Below are 21165 nucleotides of genomic sequence, written 5' to 3'. Positions count from 1 at the left end.
GGCCCATTATAATTAAAACAGTCAACTGTGCACAAAGATGCAGCTCAGATCTTTCAAAAGCTGGAGGTGTCCATGTACTCACAGCCCCAACTCCTATTCACCGATCACTGATCGAAATTTCCATCTTGGACCCCATCGAATTGCGCATTCTAGTTGGATCAAATCCTACTGCTGGTTCTCTCGATCTTCTGCTCTCTCCATCTCCCTCCACGAAAAGGACCTCAACCCCTTTAGTGTCAGTCACAAAACCTCTCCACTCAGTTTTCTCCACAGCCTTCTCCCAATTCCATCATCCTGATTGGCTGACCCGACGTTCCTAAACAACATCACAACCCCTTATCTTTAACGGTAACCCATACGCTACCACAGCTTCTACAGAAAGCTATGAAATGAAATACCGCATAGCATCAGCAGTTAATGCTTAGCAGTAAAATCTTAACCAGGGCATTACATATCAAAGTAAATTAGCCAGTAATATAAAAGAGGATACCAAAAATTTTTTCAGATATATAAAGTGTAAAAGAAAGGCGAGAGTGGATATTGGACTTTTGGAAAATATCAGACAGAGGTAGTAAAGAGGGATAAAGAAACAACGGGAAACTTGCATACTTGCATCAGTCTTTACTGTTGTAGACACCAGCAACATGCTGAAAATTCGAGAGTGTCGGGGACAGAAGTGAGGTTAGTTGCTGTTACTAAATAGCAGGTGCTTGGGAAGCTGAAAGGTCTGAAGATGAATAAGTCACCTGAACCAGATGCATTGCACCCCAAGGTTCTGAAAGATGTAGCTGAAGAGATTGTGGAGGCATTACTAGTGTAATGTTTCAAGAATCACTAGATTCTGGCATGGTATCCGAGGACTGGAAAATTGCAAATGTCACTCCACTCTTTAAGAAAGGAGAGAGGCAGAGGAATGGAAATTATAGGTCAGTTAGCCTGACTTCAGTGGTTGGGAAGAGTTGGAGTACATTATTAAGGATGTTGTTTTGGGGTAACTGGAAGCTCATGGTGAAGTAGGCCAACTTCTGTATCGTTTCCTGAAGGGGAAATTTTGCCTGAGAAATCAGTTGGAATTCTTTGAGGGAATAACAAGCAAGAAAAAACAAAGGAGAGTCAGTGGATGTTGTTACTTGGATCTTCAGAAGGCCTTCGACAAGGTGCCACACATGAGGCTGCTTAGTGAGATAAGAGTTGATGGAAAGCTACTAGCATGGATGGAGCATTGACTGATTGGCAGGAGGCAAAAAGTGGGAATAAAGGGATCCTTTTCTGGTTGGCTGCCGGTGACTAGTGGTGGTGTTCTACAAGGATCTCTGTTGTGACCACTCATTTTTATGTTAATGTCAATAACTTGGATGATGGGATAAATGGTTTTATTGCAAAGTTTGATACAAAGATTGGTGGAGAGCCAGGTACTGTTGAGGAAGCAGGTAGGCTGCAGAAGGACTTAGACAGAATAGAAGAATGGGCAAGAAAGTGGCACATGAAATACAATGTTCAAAAGTGCATGGTCATGTACTTTGGTAACAGAAATAATATGCGTCATCAAGGGAATGGCGGCGTAAGGAAAAGGTCTCTCGACAAAAAAGGTAAACTGCCCCATAATCGAATTTAGACAAATACTTAATATTGCATAACTATATTAATAAAAGGGGCAAGGATGATGTCTAAGAACAAGATTAAAAAGTCCGCTCCGAAGGCTGATAAACATAAAGAGACGCAGCAAGGCGGCGGGCCTAGCTCCCCCACGGCAAGCCAGGACGGAGATAATGAGGGGGAATCGGTGACTCTGTCCTTGATTCTCGGAGAGATTCGCGAGTTCCGACAAGATAACAGCAAACAGCTGGAAGATATTAAAGGAGAAATAGTAAAAACTAACTCGTGGATAGATGAAGCCGAAGCGAGGATTGTTGGAATTGAAGAGAAGCTACAAAACGCAGAGCAGGTGATAGCAGAAATGCTGAAGCTGCAAGACCAGCTCCAGTAGAAACTAATAGATCAAGAAGGCCGCTCGAGAAGGGAAAATGTGAGGATTTACGGAGTTCCCGAAGGAACTGAAGGTAAACCCGGATTGATGATTCCCTTCGTGGAGAAGCCACTTAGAGAGAACCTTGATATACCGGCCGCAAAAGATCTACAGATAGAAAGAGCTCACCGCGCGTTGGCACCACAGCCCCCAGCAGGCGCCCAGCCCAGATCGATTCTGGTCAGATTTCTCAGTTACAGAACGAAGGAAGAGGTGCTTAAACGGGCATGGCAAGAGAAAGGTTTCATGTGGAGCAACTGGAAAATCAGTTTAGACCACGACTACGCACCGGGGATTCTTGCCAGACGGAAGGAATATACGGAAACACGGAGAGTCCTGAAGGATAACATCATCAGATTCCAGACCCTGTATCCAGCTCGGCTGAGAGTCTTTTACGACGAAGGGACAAAAACTTATGCTACGGTGGAGGAGGCAACGTTGGACCTGGCAGACCGGGGACTACCTATTAAAGTTATCACCCAACCGGAGTCGCTACTGGAGAGGATTCAGCAGAAGTTGTGGCAGTTAGTGCGGCGAAGACGCTCCACACGACCCAGAGTGTCAAACTACAAGGAAAAGCTGCAAATATTCAGACGCGATTGTACAGAGAACACAGATTAATTAAGAGAAATGACTGAAAAGAGTAAATCGGACTTAAAGGTAAAATGAAAACTGGTAACTGAAAATAAACTAGACGGAATAACTTGAATGATAGCAATATGGTCGAGACATAAATAGGAGAAAATTCTCTATGATTATTCAAACTGCTGAGGGCCCTCTAACACAGGGTGAAGATAGAGGTCATCCCTCTGAACTGAGGCGGGTCGGTGCTCAGGCTTCACTGTGGGAAGTCGGGAAAAATTTTCAAATGTTACACGTTCAAAAATGTCTAGGGTGTGGTTATATGTCTTGGTTTACTGTTGAGAAGGGATTGCTTACTGTTTGGTTAGAAAAGGAGAGTGCTTTTTTTTCTACTAGAGAAAAATGCAAACTCAATTGGTAAAAATAATTTCCTATAATGTTAATGGGGTTTTGAATCCAATTAAAAGAAATAAGATTATGTCTAAATTGAAAAAAGAGAGGGCACAAATAGCTTTCCTCCAGGAAACACATATGAGCCAATCTGAACATGGAAAATTAAAAAGAATGGGCTTTAAGCATGTATTTTATTCATCATATAAATTGAGCCACAAAAGAGGGGTAGCTACTTTAATATCAAGTACTTTTAATTATGAACATATTTCAGAGACTAGAGACAAAGAAGGACGGTTCGTAAAAATCACTGGAAGAATAGAAGGTACAGAAATAACATTGCTGAATGTTTATGCTCCTCCAGGTTGTGAATGGTCATTTTATAGACACATTTTTGACCTAATGGTCAGTTCTCAAGGGGTAGTAATTTGTGGAGGAGATTTTAATATTAGATTAAATCCTATATTAGATTCTTCAAGAATAGTTACTCAGAATAAACCTCTGACTCGGAAAGTGAATTCATTGATGGAGGAGTTGGGAATTATAGATGTCTAGAGGGAATTACACCCTACTAGTAAAGATTATACATATTACTCTTTCCCTCATTCAGCCTATTCAAGGATAGACTATTTCTTTATCTTTAATACAGATAGACTCAGGATAAAAAACTGTAATATTGCAACAATTGATCTGTCGGATCATAGCCCAGTCTCTATGTCTCTAATCCTGGAAAGGAAAATGAGGAAAACATTATGGAGGCTAAACTCACATATACTCAATAACCTGAAAGTAATGGAGAGATTAAGGGGAGAAATCAAAGAATATCTAGACCTTAATGACACGGGAGAAACATCACCATTGATCTTATGGGATACATTGAAAGCTGTACTGAGAGGGAAAATTATTTCCATTACCAATCACATGAAAAAAATCAATGCACAAAAATTAGCAGACCTTCAAGGAAAATTAAAACAACTTCAAGTTGTAGATAGCAACAAAAGTAATTCAAATCGAAAACAGGAAATTAGGAAATTGCAAAGTGAAATTGACGATACTTATACGTTGGAAACTCAAAGAAATTTTCTTTACCTGAGACAAAAGAATTATGAAGTAGGAGGTAAATCAGCTAGATTATTAGCATATAAATTACGAAAACAACAAGCAGACAATACAATTCATAAAATAAAGAATCCAAAGACAAAGCTTGTGGAGAGTACAATAGAGAAAATTCAAGAGAGTTTTGAAACATATTATCGAGAGCTGTACTCCCAACCCTGGGCCCCCAATGAGCCCTATATAGACAGTGTATTGAATTTTTTAGTTCTACCTAAACTTACAGATTTACAAAATGAAAGTTTATTAGAACCATTAGCTGTCAAAGAACTGAACGTAGCCATCTCTAGGTTAAAGGCTGGAAAGTCCCCAGGTTCTGATGGGTTTACCTCAGAGTGGTACAAGTCCCTGAAGACACAGTTAGCCCCATTACTACTTAACACCTTTAATTGGATCTTGCAGAGAGGAGAAACTCCACCTTCCTGGAGAGAAGCGATTATTTCAGTTATTCCTAAAGAGGGTAAAGATAAACTAGAATGTGGCAATTATCGGCCAATTAGTGTTCTTAATTTAGATTACAAACTATTTACATCTGTATTAGCGCGCAGATTGGAAAAGCTTTTACCTGGCCTAATCCATTTAGACCAGACTGGATTTATTCAACAAAGGCAAACACAGGACAACATAAGGAGAACTCTGCACATATTAGAACAGGTTAATAAGAACGAGACAGAGACAATGGTAGTAGGATTGGACGCTGAGAAAGCTTTTGATTCGGTTAGTTGGGCATTCCTATACAGAGTGTTAGGAAGATTCAGCTTTCAAGAAAAGTTTATTAAAGTAATTCAGACTCTATATGACAGCCCTACAGCCCGAATTAAGATAAATGGGGACCTCTCTGACTCCTTCATCTTAGAGAGAGGCACTAGACAGGGATGCCCAATTTCTCCTCTCCTTTTTGCGCTATATATTGAACCGCTTGCCCAACTAATAAGACAGAGCGAAATCGTAAAAGGTATTAAGGTGGCAGGGATTGAACAGAAAGTGGCGTTATTCGCAGATGATGTTTTGGTCTATCTGAGTGAACCAGAAAAATCATTTATACGATTGTTTACACTGTTGGATGACTTTGGGAAAATATTAGGTTATAAAATAAATGTAAAGAAAACGCAGGTTATGTCCCTAAATTATACACCATCCAAAAAATTGCAGGATACATATGATCTTAAGTGGGAAGCTAAATCATTAAAATATTTAGGAATAACCCTGCCGAAGGATCTTTCAACACTGTCACAGGTAAATTATGGGCCATTAATCTCAGAGATAAAAGCAGATATGCATAGATGGAATCTTATCCCCTTTTTAAGTTTAAATTCAAGGATAAATACTATAAAAATGAATATTCTTCCTCAGTTATTGTATCTTTTCCGTACTTTACCGGTGGAGGTGGATGATAATCAATTCAGGGAATGGGACAAATGGATTTCCCGCTTCATTTGGCAAGGAAAGAAACCTAGAATTCGATATAACACCTTACAGTTAGGGAAGGAAGGAGGAGGTATGGTTCTTCCTTGCCTGAGAAATTATTTTTATGCCTCACAGATAACCCCTCTATTATATTGGTGTAATAGGGAATATAAGGCTAGATGGAAGGAAATAGAATTTGGATTAGTTGACAGTTTTCCTCTTCAGGCCTCAATAGCTGACAAAGGATTGATGGCCCAGTTGGAAAAGTTTAAAAATGCTTGGATAAATCTTACATTAAAAGTATGGCAGAAGGTGGTTAATTCATGTGGAATTAATAACATGTTAAAACTCTTTAGATGGTGTGCATATGATACCGAATTCCTTCCCAACAGAGGAGATAAAAGATTTGAGCTATGGATAAAGAAAGATCTTACAACCTACCTCTCATTTATAGATAAAAGAGTATTATAAAGTTTCCAAATCCTGCAGGACAAACATGGCCTAGAACATAATGACTCTTTTAGGTACCTTCAAGTACGAAACTATGTTAACCAGAGTTGTAGATATACAGACCTATCAATAGTAGAATTAGAATTTTTCAAGATTCTGAATTCGGCTTGCAGTTCAATACCTAGTAAATCAGTTTCTCGATTATATGATGCACTCTCCCATTCTAAAAATGTAAATACACTGTATATTAAAGAGAAGTGGGAGAAAGAAGCGGGGTTGGTACTTTCAGAGGAGGCTTGGGAGAAAATCTGCAGCTTTCAATGGTCCTCGACTAATTCTTTGACTTGGAGAGAACATTGTTGGAAAAACATTATAAGATACTTCAAGACCCCATAGCAGGAAAAATATAAAGATACAAATGTGATGTGTTGGAGAAGGTGTGGCTCCAAGGAGGCAAATCATTTTCATATTTTTTGGGATTGCCCTAAATTAAGTCTATTTTGGGAAGGTATTCATAGAACATTAGTTAAGGTACTTAGGTCCCAGATACCTCTGAACTTTGAGACACTCTATTTGGGGCATGTATTGTTTCTTGAACAGAAGGAAGATATAAAGTTGCTGCAGGCCCTCTTAGCGGCAAGTAAGAAATCAATCACTAGAAAATGGCTAAATCCAATACCACCTACATTAGAAGATTGGTACGAAATTATCTTGGAAATATTTAAAATGGAAAAGTTGACTTACACCTTGAGAACTCAAAAAGAAAAATTTTATCAAATCTGGAATAAATGGATTGAATATATAACCCCAATGCGAGCAGACTTTAGATGACTCTGCTAATGATTTATACTGCTCTTCTCATCAACACAGTAATATTGCTAATGTAAGCAACCCTAGTCTAAACGTTTGTTTTTTTTTTTTGTTTTCTTTTGGAAAATAGAGAATTAACACAAGTAAAGGGAAAGATTTGGGAAAGGGATAAAAAAATGAAAAAATTAAGTAAGTAAGTACATAGGGATTGGATAATTATGTCTGTGGGCAGGAGCAACCATGAACAAATTAGGATATAAACACCTACAATGGTTGATACATGGGCTTATATACAACACTTTGGACCAGTGGAAATGGTCCAGAAGGGTTATATGGAAACTATTATTACCATTTTTCTTAACAACTAATTCCATTACTTAGCCTAATAGGTTAGATTTACCACAGTACATAATTATCTATTTAAATGTTTATTTTCCTTTTATATCATCTCAATGTGTACTTAAGAATGTATAAATAATTGTAGTTTTATACATATAAAAAAAATGGAAAAGGTTATATGTGTGAAAAAAGTACATGATATTTGTGAATTCCTTATCCAAATAAAAATAAAATTAAAAAAAAAAGAAATAATATGCAGACTATTTTCTAAACAGGGAGAAATCCAAAAATCTGAGATGCAAAGGGACTTGTGCAGAATACCCTAAAAGTTAACTTGTAGGTAGAGTCAATGTTGAGGAAGGCAAATACAATATTAGCATGCATTTCAAGAGATCTTGAATACAAGAGTGGGGCATGATGCTAAGGATTTATACGGCACTGCTGAGGCCTCACCTTGAGTATTGTGAACAACTTTGGACTTCTCATCCAAGAAAAGATGTGGTGGCTTTTGAGAAGGTTTTGGAGAGGGCATTGGTGAGCAAAGTTTAAAAGGGAGAGCTTTGTGGGAACTCGGCTATAACCGATGCACCAATCATGTGTTGGAGAGCAGGGAATTTTCCAGCATAAAAATCAGACACTACCTGCAGAGTGGTCATCATCAGACTTGGAGTTGTCTCATTTGGGCTTCCGTGAAAGCGGGCTTCAGCAAGGTGAGCAGTAAGTGGGCTTCATTTTTTCTTTGCATTTTTTTAGGAATAGAGACCACGTCTGTAGGGTTAGTACTTTGCTCTGGATGTCAGATGTGGGAATCCTGGGAGTCTTCCAGTCTCCCAGATGGCCACATCTGTGCCAGGTGCACCAAGATGCAGCTCCTGAGAGACCGTGTTAGGGATCTGGAGCTGTGGCTCGATGACCAACAGTTTATTAGGGAGAGTGAACAGGAGACAGAGACGAGCTACATGGAGTCAGTCACCCTGAGGCTGCAGGAGTTAGATAAGTGGGTAACTGTCAGGAACGGGATGGGAAGAGCTCAGGTAGTACAGAGCACCCCTGTGGCCATCCCCCTCAGTAATCGTTATCTCATTTTGGATGCAGTTGGTGGGGGGGGGGGGGGGGGTGACCTGACAGAGGACAACCACTGTGATTGGGTCTCTAGCACTGAGCCTGGTTCTATGGTGCAGAAGGGAGAAGAAGATGAGGAATGTGATAGTCATTGGGGATTCAATAGTGAGGGGAACAGACAGGAGGTTCTGTCAGCCTGATAGAATGCTTCAGTGATAGCGGGTTGAGGCAAGGTAAGTTACTTGCGAAGAATAGGAAGTATGTCTGTGAGGCTGGTTCTGTACGGGGTGTCAGATATGGGAAGTCCGGGACACTCCCAGCCTTCTGGACGGCCACATCTGCACCAGGTGCAACGAGCTGTAGCTCCTAAGAGACGGCGTTAGGGAACTGGAGATGCATCTCGATGACCTTCGTCTGGTCAGGGAGAGTGAGGAGGTGATAGAGAGGAGCTATAGGTGGGTAGTCACACCGGGGCCTGGGGAGACAGATAAATGGGTAACAGTTAGGAGAGGGAAGGGCAAGAATCAGATACAAGAGTACATCTGTGGTTGTCCCCATTAGCAATAAGTACTCCTGTTTGGGTACTGTTGGGGGAGACAGCCTACCTGTGGAAAGCATCAGTGGCCGCGCCTCTGGCATAGAGTCTGGCCCTGTGGCTCAGAAGGGTAGGGAAAGGAAGAGGATGGCAGCAGTAATAGGGGACTCTATAGTTAGGGGATCAGACAGGTGATTCTGTGGACACAGGAAAGATACCTGGATGGTAGTTTGCCTCCCAGGTGCCAGGGTCCAGGATATTTCTGATCGCGTCCATGATATCCTAAAGTGAGAAGGTGAACAGCCAGAGGCCATAGGGTTGTGGTACATATTGGTACCAACGACATAGGTAGGAAAAGGGAGGAGGTCCTGAAAACAGAGGACAGGGAGTTAAGTAGGAAGTTGAGAAGCAGGACCTTAAAAGTAGTAATCTGGGGATTACTGCCTGTGCCACGCTATAGTGAGTATAGGAATAGAGTAAGGTGGAGGATAAATGTGTGGCTGAGGGATTGGAGCAGGAGGCAGGGATTAAGATTTCTGGATGATTGGGACCTCTTTTGGGGTGGACGTGACCTGTACAAAAAGGACAGGTTGCACTTGAATCCAAGGAGGACCAATATCCTGGCAGAGAGGTTTGCTAAGGCTATTGGGGAGAGTTTAAACTAGAATTGCTGTGGGGTGGGAACCGAACTGAAGAGATGGAGGAAAGGGTTCACAAATAGAGAAAGCTTGGAGACAGTGCGAGAGGGAGGATAGGCAGGTGATAGAGAAGGGATGCGCTCAGACCGATGGTTGGAGATGAGTCTATTTTAATGCAAGGAGTATTATGAACAAAATGGATGACCTTAGAGCATGTATCAGCACTTGGTGCTATGATGTTGTGGCCATTACAGAGACTTGGATGGCTCAGGGGCAGAAATGGTTACTTCGAGTGCCAGGCTTTACATGTTTCAGAAAGGACAGGGAGGGAGGCAAAAGAGGTGGGGGCGTGGCACTGTTGATCAAAGATAGTGTCACAGCGGCAGAAAAGGAGGAAGTCATGGTAGGATTATCTGCTGAGTCTCTGTGGGTGGAAGTTAGCAACAGGAAGGGGTCAATAACACTACTGGGTGTTTATTATAGACCACCCAATAGTAACAGGGACATCGAGGAGCAGATAGGGAGACAGATTCTGGAAAGGTGTAATAATAACAGGGTTGTCGTGGTGGGAGATTTTAATTTCCCAAATATTGATTGGCAGATTGTGCCTTACGAGCCTGTTTGAATTTTTTGAGGATGTGACTAAACACATTGTTGAAGGTAGAGCAGAAGATGTAGTGTATATGGATTTCAGCAAGACATTTGATAAGGTACCCCATGAAAGGCTTATTGAGAAAGTAAGGAGGCATGGGATCCAAGGGGACCTTGCTTTGTGGATCCAGAATTGACTTGCCACAGAAGCCAAAGAGTGGTAGCAGACAGGTCATATTCTGCATGGAGGTCGGTGACCAGTGGTGTGCCTCAGGGATCTGTTCTGGGACCCCTTCTCTTCATGATTTTCATAAATGACCTGGCTGAGGGAGTAAAGGGATGGGTTAGTACATTTGCTGATGACACAACAGTTGGGGATGTTATGGATAGTCTGGAGGGCTGTCGGAAGTTACAACAGGACATCAATAGGATGCAAAACTGGGCTGAGAATTGGCAGATGGAGTTCAACCCAGGTAAGTGTGAGGTGGTTCATTTTGGTAGCTCAAATATGATGGCAGCATATAATATTAGTGGTAAGACTCTTGGCAGTGTGGAGGGATCTTGGGGTCCAAGTCCATAGGACACTCAAACCTGCTACACAGGTTGACTCTGTGATTAAGAAGGCATATGGTGCATTGGCCTTCATCAATCGTGGGATTGAGTTTAGGAGCCAAGAGGTAATGTTACAGCTATATAGGACCCTGGTCAGACCCCACTTGGAGTACTGTGCTCATTTCTGGTCACCTTGCTACAGGAAGGATATGGAAACTATAGAAAAGGTGCAGAGGAGATTTACAAGGATGTTGTCAGGATTGGGGAGCATGCCTTATGAGAATAGGTTGAGTAAACTTGGCCTTTTCTCCTTGGATTGACGAAGGATAAGAGGTGACCTGATAGAGGTGTATAAGATGATGAGAGGCATTGATTGTGTGGATAGTCAAAGGCTTTTTCCCAGGATTGAAATGGCTCTCATGAGAGGGCACAGTTTTAAGGTGCTTGGAACGAGGTACAGAGATGTCAGTGTTAAGTTTTTTTACGCAGAGAGTGGTGGGTGCGTGAAATGGGCTGCCTGCAATGGTGGTGGCGGCAGATACGATAGGGTCTTTTAAGAGACTTTTGGACAGGTACATGGAGCTCAGAAAAGTAGAGGGCTATGCACCAGGGAAATACTAGGCAGCTTCTAGAGTAGGTTACATGGTCAGCAGAACATTTGTGGGCCGAAGGGCCTGTAATGTGCTGTAGATTTCTATGTTCTAAAATGTTCAGCAGGTCAGGGAGTATCCATTGAGGGAAATAAGGAGTCAACGTTTTGGGTTGAGACCCTTCATCAGGACTGGAAAGGGTGTGCATAGTAGCCAGTTTAAAGGGTAGGGGGAGAGGGAAGAGCACAAGCTGGCAAGAGATGGGTGAGAGTAAGTGAGATGGGGAAGGTCGATGGGTGGGGGCATGAAAGGGAATGATATGAGAAAGGAAGGTGAGAGGTGGAGGGGGCAAAGGGCTGAAGGGAAATGAATCTGATAGGAGAGGGTATTAGATCATGGAATCAAGGGAGGAGGTAGAAAAGCTACATTCCTGTTTGGCATGAACAAGTTGAGCTAAAATCTTTATTTCTGTGCTGAATATGGTTGGAGTCTTTTCCAGAACAGAAATGTCAAATACTACAAGACGTGGGTTTAAAATGAGAAAGGAAAAGCTTAAAGCAGGCTTATGTCATACTTTTTATTTATTCAGAGGACGGCAGGTGTCTGGAATGTGGGACCAAGGAAGTGGTCTGTGTCCAGGAATATGGGATCAGTTTAAAACTAGCACCATGTTCAGGAAGACATTGTGGGCTGAAGTTCCCATTTCTATGAGAAGCGTTTAGACAGATACACAGGTAATGGAAGGATATGGGCCTTGTCCAGTGTGCCAGAGGGGCGGCCACTGTTGCCTCCCCCAGGTAGGCCGTCCCCCCCAACAGTACTCAAACAGGAGTACTTATTGTCAAGGGGGACAGCCACAGGGATACTCTCTAATACCTGACTGCTCCCCTTCCCTCTCCTGACTTTTACCCACTTATCTGTCTCCCAAGGCCCTGGTATGACTATTGCCTCTAGCTCCTATCTATCACCTCCTCACTTTCCCTGACCAGACGAAGGTCATCGAACTGCTTCTCCAGCTCCGTAACCCGGTCCCTAAGGAGCTGCAGCTCGATGCACCTGGTGGAGATATGGCCGTCAGGGAGGCTGGGAGTCTCCCAGACTTCCCACATCTGACACCCTGTGCAGAACACTGGCCTCACAGACATACTTCCTATTTCTATTCCTCACAGATAACTTATCTCACCTCAACCCATTATTGTCAAAGCCCAAATGAGCCAAAGCCCTACCACTCAGCCTCAGATCACTCCGTCGATGACCACTCCACTAGGCAGCATCTTCCTTTCATGCCTGAACCTTCCCTGCTATTTAACTCACGATTGGTGCTCTGGTTCTAGCCGCTGATCTGCCACGTACAATGGACTAACACTCTTGAAGCTCCCTTTTTAAATAACTGCAGCTGACCTGAGAGAAATCCCTCTTGGTAAAGCTCTGTTGATAGTGCATATTATTGTGTGTAGTTCTGGTAACTATAGTTACTCAATGGCCTAACTGCTGAAATCAAGTGTGCTATGTGCCTCTTCACCACCCTCTCAAACAGTGTCACTACTTTCAGGGAACTATATATGTCTGTTCTGCAACACTGCCAAGAGCTGCCCTTGTCACAAAGATACCAGGCAATAATTCTCTCCCACAATAGGGAATCTACAGTAACTACCCATCTTCAATTTCCCAACCTTTGCTGAGTCCTCCACCATCAACATCCTTGACCAGAAACTCAAACTGACCGCCAGAGAAGTACCGTAGCTAGAAGAAAGGTTCGGAAGCTGCCCAGTCTTACCACCCAAAGCCTTACCACCTTCTATGAGATATGAGATGAGAGCTTGGTGGAACACTCTCTACTTGTTTGGATGGGTTTCCCTCCAATAGCACTCAAGAGGGTTCACACCTTCCAGGACTAGTATCCCATCATCTAGCCTAAACACTCAATTCCTTCACTACCAATGCAAGTGGCTACAGTTTGTGCCACCAGTGGAATACACTCCATTACTCACCTAACTAACCTGACATCACCACCTAAGCCCAAGTCCACCAACAAAGATGTGGGCAGCTAATGCATAGGCACATACAAGTTACCATCTGACCTATGCATCATCTGGACAAGGAAATATTTATTTGAGTTGTTCGCTTGATCTAAATACTAGATTCAGGAGAATCTTCATCAGAAATGCTACATTGCCTCAAGGAGAGAGGGCTAGTAGGGATGGACAATACATGAGTTGTCATGTCAAGGTGCCCAGATTGTGAAAAGTGATTTGCAAATAAGCAGAGTTGGAACAGACTAAGACTGATCCCCATTGGTGAGGACCTCAGTTACCTTTGAAAATGACGGAACATCACGGCGTGGGATCAACTTCTTCTGGTCCAGTAAGCTGTATTTTAGAGCAGAGTTAGAGCACAACATCTACAGTGCCAAAGCCCACCCGAGTCACAGTCCTCATCCCCAACACAACACCTACAGTGCCAGAGCTCAGCACTGTCAGTCCTCATCCCCAACACAACAACTACAGCAGGGGTCCCCAACCTTTTTTACATTGTGGACCAGTTTAATATTGACAATATTCTTGCGGACCGCCGACCGGGGGGGGGGGGGGGGGGTGGTAAGGTTGCCAACGGACAAGAGTAGCCGTCAAATACGGTTTTTACCCAGAAAACTACAATGACCATGAAGCCTTGCGCGGGCACAAGTGCGCATGCGCGTCGTGACCTGCCGATTCCACCCCCCTCAGCCCAGCAAATCCTTTTTGGTGATTCTGTCCGTGGGGGTGGGTGTTAATCACTACTGGAATATAGGCGATAAGTGGGTAATACACTCAATTTTGTTTCTAAAAGGGTTTATCTAACGAATTTAATATTAAACACACAGCGCATATTTTCCTCGCATGAATATAGTGATAAGTCAATTATCAGGGAGGACAGGGGAGCTTGAAGTAAGTATTGAACAAACTTCCAGTAGAAGTGGTAGAGGCAGGTTCGATATTATCATTTAAAGAAAAATTGGATAGGTATATGGATAGGAAAGGTATGGAAGGTTATGGGCTGTGTACAGGTTGGCGGGACTAGGTGAGGGTAGTGTTCTAGAACAGCGGTCTCCAACCACTGGGCCACGGACTAGTACCGGGCCGCAGAGCATGCGCTACTGGGCTGCGAGGAAACGATATGATTTGGCGATATGAGTCAGCTGCACCCTTCCTCATTCCCTGTCACGGCCACTGATCAGCCATTACGCATGCGAGGTCATGACCCGCACGCCATCCATGTCAGCGCGGGAAGGAGATCAACTCCTCGAGCTTGCAAATGACGACGGGCTGAAAAGTATGTTTGACATAACACCTCTGCCGGCATTCTGGATCAAAGTCAAGGCTAAATATCCTGAGATAGCCACGAAAGCACTGAAAACGTTGCTTTCATTTCCAACATTTTTCTGCGATGCGGAGTTTTCTGCAATGAATGCAATGAAAACTAAACTGCGGAATAGACTGGACATAAGGAACCCCTTTCGAGTATCGCTGTCTCCCATCACCCCTCAATAGGACCGTGTTGTTGCAGAAAAACAAGCCCAGGGCTCCCACTGATTCAGCGATATTGGTGTGTTGCAATGATTTTATATATTTATACGGGGAAAAAATGTGCTGTGTGTTTAATATCCAAAAATGTTACTTAAAATGTTATGATGCTATTGACTTATAAGTGACTGTATAACAATTACAGCATGGAAACAGGCCATCTCGGCCCTTCTAGAACTCTACTCTCACCTAGTCTGAGTAGTTGATTGTGTAGGCCCAGTAGGGTACCCTGGCTGGCGAGGGCCTGTTGCAGGGGCTTCGTGTCCACTGGGTTGATTCTTGGCCAGTTTGTTCTGTTACAAGGAGTGACTGGGGGTGAACGCAAGTGCAGGACACAGACATGGAGATAGGGTCGAGAGGTGCTCACACAGTCGCGAACGTGGAACAGATAACCAGGGGGGTCTTGACATGGAGACGAGGTTTTCGTAGAATATCTAGGGACTGGAGCTAAACTTAGAACTAACGGTCCTAAGTGATCGGGAAACGAGATTAACACACGGGAATCGACCAACGAACTGGCGACCCATGGTTGTGACGCCAGAGTTCTTATCCTGCAGGCTCTGATGGAAACCAGTTGTGCTATAATTAAATGAACTAGCAGCAATTGGGAATCCAACGACTAGAATTAAGGCATAATCAAGGAGTTAGGAGCGAGATGGGGGACAGCCAGACGGGACCATGACAGAGTGTTCAGAGTGCCTTTGGTTCACCTCCAGTCCCCCCAGCTGAACACTTCTGCACCAGGTGCAGTGAGCTGCAGCTCCTAAGAGAATGTATTAACAAAATGGAGCTGCAGCTCAATGACCTTTGACTCATACAAGAGAATGAGGAGGTGATAGATAGGAGCAACAGGAAGGTAGTCACCCCTAGGTTGCAGAAGACAGGGAACTGGGTGACTGTCGGGAGAAAGAGGGGAAATGCATAGCCAGGGCAGAGTACACCCATGGCTGTACCCCTCAATAATAATTATACAACTTTAGATACTATTGAGGGGGTTGACCTACCCGGGGGAGCCACAGTGACCGGGTCTCTGGCACTGAGTCAGAAGAGCAGAGAGGTGAAGAGGACTGCAGTGTTGACAGAAGATTCCTAAATCAGAGGAACAGAAACGAGGTGCTGTGGGCACAATAGAGACATCCAGCTGGTATGTTGCCTCCTGGTGGCAGGATCAGGGATTACTCAGTTCGGGTCCATGGCATTCTCAAGGGTGAGGGTGAGCTGCCAGAAGTCTTGGTGCATATTGGCACCAATGACGTAAGTAGACGAGGTCCTGGAGAGAGATTTTAGGGAGCTAGGTAGAAGGCTGAGAAAAAGGGCATCCAAGGTAGTAATTCTGAATCGCTGCCTATGCCACATGCCAGTTAGGGTAAGAATAGGATGATTTGGCAAGTGAATGCATAGCTGAAGAACTGGTGCAGGGTGTGGGGATTCAGATTTATGGATGATTGGGGTCTCGTCTGCGGAAGGTATGACTTGTACAGATGGGACTTGAACTCGAACAGGTCCAATATCCTGCTGAATGGTTTCAGCCTGAAAAGTTAACTGTGCATTTTCCATAGATGCTGCCTGGCCTGCTGAGTTCCTCCAGTATTTTGTATGTGTTGCTCAGATTTCCAGCACCTGCAGATTTTCTCTTGTTTGGGGTCTAATATCCTTGTGGGCACGTTGGCTAGAGTTGTTCAGGTGGGTTTAAATGAATTTGGCAGGGAGATGGGAAATGGAGTGATATTGCTGAAGATGAGGTAGTTGGTTTACAAACAGAGGTAATGTGTAGTGAGACTCCTAGCAAGGAGAGGCTGTTGATAGGGCAAAATTGCAGTCAACAGGATGAGTTGCAACTTAAAAAGTGGACAAAATCAAAAAGGGTGAATACAGAACTGAAGGTGTTCTAAATGCTCGGAATAAGGTAGATGAACTTATAGCACAGTTACAGATCAGCATGTATGATGTTGTCGGCATCACTGAATCATGGCTGAAGGAAGATTATAGCTGGGAGCTAAATGTCCAAGGGTACACATTGTATCGAAAGGACAGGCAGGAAGGTAGAGAGGGCGGCGTTGCTCTGTTGGTAAAAAAATGAAGTCAAATCATTAGAAAGAGGTGACATAAGGTGTTGAATCATTGTGGATTGAGCTAAGGAACTGCACGGGTAAAAAGACTCTGATGGGAGTTATACACAGACCCCCAAACAGTAGTAAGGATGTGGTCTACAAATTACAAGGGGAGTTCAAAAATGCATGCCAAGTGGGCAACGTTACAATAGTCATGGGGATTTCAATATGCAGGTAGATTGGGAAAATCAGGTTGGTTCTGGATTCCAAGAGGGGGCATTTCAGAAATGCCTATAAGATGGCTTTTCAGATCAACTTGTGGTTGAGCCCACCAGGGGATCATCGATACCGGATTAGGTGCTGTGCAATGAACAGGAATTAGGGAGCTTAAGGAAAAACAATCCTTTGGGATAAGTGATCCTAATATGATTGAACTTATGATTTTTGAGGAGAAGCTAAAGTCAGATGTGAAAAAATTTTTTTAGTCAGAGAGTGGTGAATCTATGGAATTTGTTGCCACGGGCAGCAGTGGAGGCCAAGTCATTGGGTGTCTTTAAGGCAGAGATTGATAGGTATCTGAGTAGCCAGGGCATCAAAGGTTATGGTGAGAAGGCGGGGCAGTGGGACTAAATAGGATAAAATGGATCAGCTCATGATAAAATGGCGGAGCAGACCCGATGGGCCGAATGACCTACTTCTGCTCCTTTGTCTTATGATCTTATGGTCTTATGGGTGACTTTAACTTCCCTAATATTGATTGGCACCTGATTAGTTCCAAGGGTTTGGACGGGGCAGAATTTGTTAAGTGTATCCAGGACGGATTCCTGTCACAGTATGTGGACAGGCTGACCAGGGGGAATGCCATACTAGATCTAGTACTAGGTAATGAACCGAGTCAGGTCACAGATCTCTCAGTGGGTGAGCATCTGGGGGACAGTGACCACCACTCCCTAGCCGTCAGCATTATCATGGAAAAGGATAGAATCAGAGAGAACAGGAAAATTTTTAATTCGGGAAGGGCAAATTATGAGGCTAAAAGGCTAGAACTTGCGGGTGTGAATTGGGATGATGTTTTTGCAGGGAAATGCACTATGGACATGTGGTCGATGTTTAGAGATCTCTTGCAGGATGTTAGGGATAAATTTGTCCTGGTGGGAAAGATAAAGAATGGTAGGGTGAAGGAGCCATGGGTGACAAGTGAGGTGGAAAGTCTAGTCAGGTGGAAGAAGGCAGCATACATGAGGTTTAGGAAGCAGGAATCAGATGGGTCTATTGAGGAATATAGGATAACAAGAAAGGAGCTTAAGAAGGGGCTGAGGAGAGCAAGAAGGGGGCATGAGAAGGCCTTGGCGAGTAGGGTAATGGAAAACCCCAAGGCATTCTTCAATTATGTGAAGAAAAAAAGGATGACAGGAGTGAAGGTAGGACCGATTAGAGATAAAGGTGGGAAGATGTGCCTGGAGGCTGTGGAAGTGAGCGAGGTCCTCAATGAATACTTCTCTTTGGTATTCACCAATGAGAGGGAACTTAATGATGGTGAGGACAATATGCGTGAGGTTGATGTTCTGGAGCACGTTGATATTAAGGGAGAGGAGGTGTTGGAGTTGTTAAAATAAATTAGGACGGGTAAGTCCCCGGGGCCTGATGGAATATTCCCCAGGCTGCTCTACGAGGCGAGGGAAGAGAATGCTGAGCCTCTGGCTAAGATCTTTATGTCCTTGTTGTCCATGGGTATGGTACCGGAGGATTGGAGGGAGTGAGCCTTATCTCTGTGGTGGGAAAGCTGTTGGAAAAGATTCTTAGAGATAGGATCTATGGGCATTTAAAGAATCATGGTCTGGTCAGGGACAGTCAGCATGGCTTTGTGAAGGGCAGATCGTGTCTAACAAGCCTGATAGAGTTCTTTGAGGAGGTGACCAGGCATATAGATGAGGGTAGTGCAGTGAATGTGATCTATATGGATTCTAGTAAGGCACTTGACAAGGTTCCACACAGAAGGCTTATTCAGAAAGTCAGAAGGCATGGGATCTAGGGAAGGTTGGCTAGGTGGTTTCAGGATTGGCTTGCCTGCAGAAATCAGAGAGTTGTGGTGGAGGGAGTACATTCGGATTGGAGGGTTGTGACTAGTGGTATCCCACAAAATCGGTTCTGGGACCTCTACATTTCATGATTTTTATTAACCATCTGGATGTGGGGTTAGAAGGGTGGGTTGGCAAGTTTGCAGATGACACAAAGGTTGGTGGTGTCATAGATAGTGTAGAGGATTGTCGAAGATTACAGAAAGACATTGATACGTTGCAGAAGTGGGCTGAGAAGTGGCAGATGGAGTTCAACCCGGAGAAGTGTGAGGTGGTACATTTTGGAAGGACAAACTCCAAGGCAGGGTACAAAGTAAATGGCAGGATACTTGGTAGTGTGGAGGAGCAGAGGGATCTGGGGGTACATGTCCATAGATCACGGAAAGTTGCCTCACATGTAGATAGGGTAGTTAAGAAAACTTATGGGGTGTTAGCTTTCATAAGTTGAGGGACAGAGCTTAAGAGTTGTGACATAATGACACAGCTGTATAAAACTCTGGTTAGGCCACACTTGGACTACAGTGTCCAGTTCTGGTCGCCTCACTATAGAAAGGATGTGGAAGCATTGGAAAGGGTACAGAGGAAATTTACCAGGATGCTGCCTGGTTTAGAGAGTATGGATTATGTCAGAAATTAAGGGAGCTAGGGCTTTACTCTTTGGAGAGAAGGAGGATGAGAGGAGACATGATAGAGGTATACAAGATATTAAGAGGAACAGATAGAGTGGATAGCTCGTGCCTCTTCCCCAGGGCACCACTGCTCAATAATACAAGGGGACATGGCTTTAAGGTAAGGGGTGGGAAATTCAAGGAGGATATTAGAGGAAGGATTTTTACTCAGAGAGTGGTTGGTGCGTGGAATATACTGCCTGAGTCAGTGGTGGAGGGAGATACGCAAGTAAAGTTTAAGATACTACTAGACAGGTATATGGAGGAATTTAAAGTGGGGCTTATATGGGAGGCAGGGTTTTAGGGTCGGCACAACAATGTGGGCCAAAGGGCCTGTACTGTGCTGTACTATTCTATGTTCTATGTTCTATAATAGTGCAAAAATTAGTAGGAAGTTAGGGTATTGGGAAGGTTGCAACACCAACAGGAAGCAACTAATAAAGTAAAGGAAAAGACAGAACATAAAAGTAAGCTAGCAAATAATATTAAAGAGGACACCAAAAGTTTCTTCAGATATATGAAGTGCAAGAGAGAGGTGAGAGTGGATATTCAGGCCACTGGAAAATGAAGCTGGAGAGGTAGTAATGGGGGGCTAAGGAAATGGTGGATGAACTGAATAAGTATTTTTCATCATTCTTCACTGTGGAACACCCTAGCAGTATGGTGGAAGTTTCATGTGTCAGGGGTCATGAAGTGTGTGAAGTTACCATTCGTAGGAAGAAGATTCTTGCGAAACTGAAATGTCTGATGGTCGATGTCACCTGGACCAGATGGTGTACACCCAAGGGTTCTGAAAGAAGTGGCTGAAGAGATTGTGGAGGCATTGGTAATGATCTTTCAAGTATTACTCAATACTGGACTGGTTCTGAAAGAATGGAAAATTGCAAATCTCATTCCACTCTTCAAAAAGGGAGAGAGGCAGAAGAAAGGAAAGTGTACACTCTTCAAAAAGGGAGGAAGGCAGAAGAAAGGAAATTATAGGCCAGTAAGTCTGACCTTAGTTGTTGGGAAGATGTTGGAGTCGATTGTTACGGACGTGGTTTCAGGGCACTTGGAGCCACCTGTTAGATGGGTCATAGTTAGCATAATTTCCTCAAGGGAATAGCTTGCCTGACAAATCTGTTGGAATTCTTTGAAGAAATAACAAGCAGGATAGACGAAGGAGAATTGGTTGATGTTGTGTACTTGGATTTTCAGAAGGCCTTTAACGAGGTGCCACACATGAGGCTGCTTAACAAGCTACGAGCCCATGGTATTACAGGGAAGATTCAGGCATGGATAAAGCAGTGGCTACCGGCAGAAGGTAAAGAATTGGAATAGCGGGAGTCTTTTCTGGTTGGCTGCCGGTGACGAGTGGTGTTCCACAGGGGTCTCTGCTGGGACCGTTCTCTTCACATTATATGTTAATGATTTGGTGTATTGAATTGATGGCTTTGTTACAAAGTTTGCAGACGATACGAAGATATGTAGAGGGGCAGGTAGTTTTGAGGAAGCAGAGAGGCTACAGAAGGACTTGGATTAGAATGGGCAAAGTAGTGGCAGATGGAATACAGTGTCAGGAAGTGTATGGTCATGCACTTTGGTAGAAGAAATGAAAGGGTTGACTATTTTCTAAATGGAGAGAAAATACAAAAAAAAACAGAGGTGCAAAGGGACTTAGGAGTCATTATGTAGGATTCCTTAAAGATTAATTTCCAGGTTGAGTCTGTGGTGAGGAAGG

General features: G+C 43.6%; 1 protein-coding gene across 1 annotated transcript in view; it reads right to left on the bottom strand.

Moving 5' to 3' along the window:
* Nucleotides 1-21165, bottom strand: part of pde9aa (phosphodiesterase 9aa) — a 267251-nt gene that overhangs the window by 123994 nt on the left and 122092 nt on the right. Inside the window, exon 10 of the mRNA XM_072262191.1 lies at nucleotides 13400-13441. Coding sequence (XP_072118292.1) covers nucleotides 13400-13441 — 42 coding nt within the window. The remainder of the gene's footprint in view (nucleotides 1-13399; nucleotides 13442-21165) is intronic.

This window comes from Mobula birostris, chromosome 6 (assembly GCF_030028105.1).
Source record: "Mobula birostris isolate sMobBir1 chromosome 6, sMobBir1.hap1, whole genome shotgun sequence".
Classification (NCBI taxonomy): Eukaryota; Metazoa; Chordata; class Chondrichthyes; order Myliobatiformes; family Myliobatidae; genus Mobula; species Mobula birostris.
Note: the sequence above shows the minus strand (reverse complement) of the source record. Positions and strands in the feature narration are given on the sequence as shown.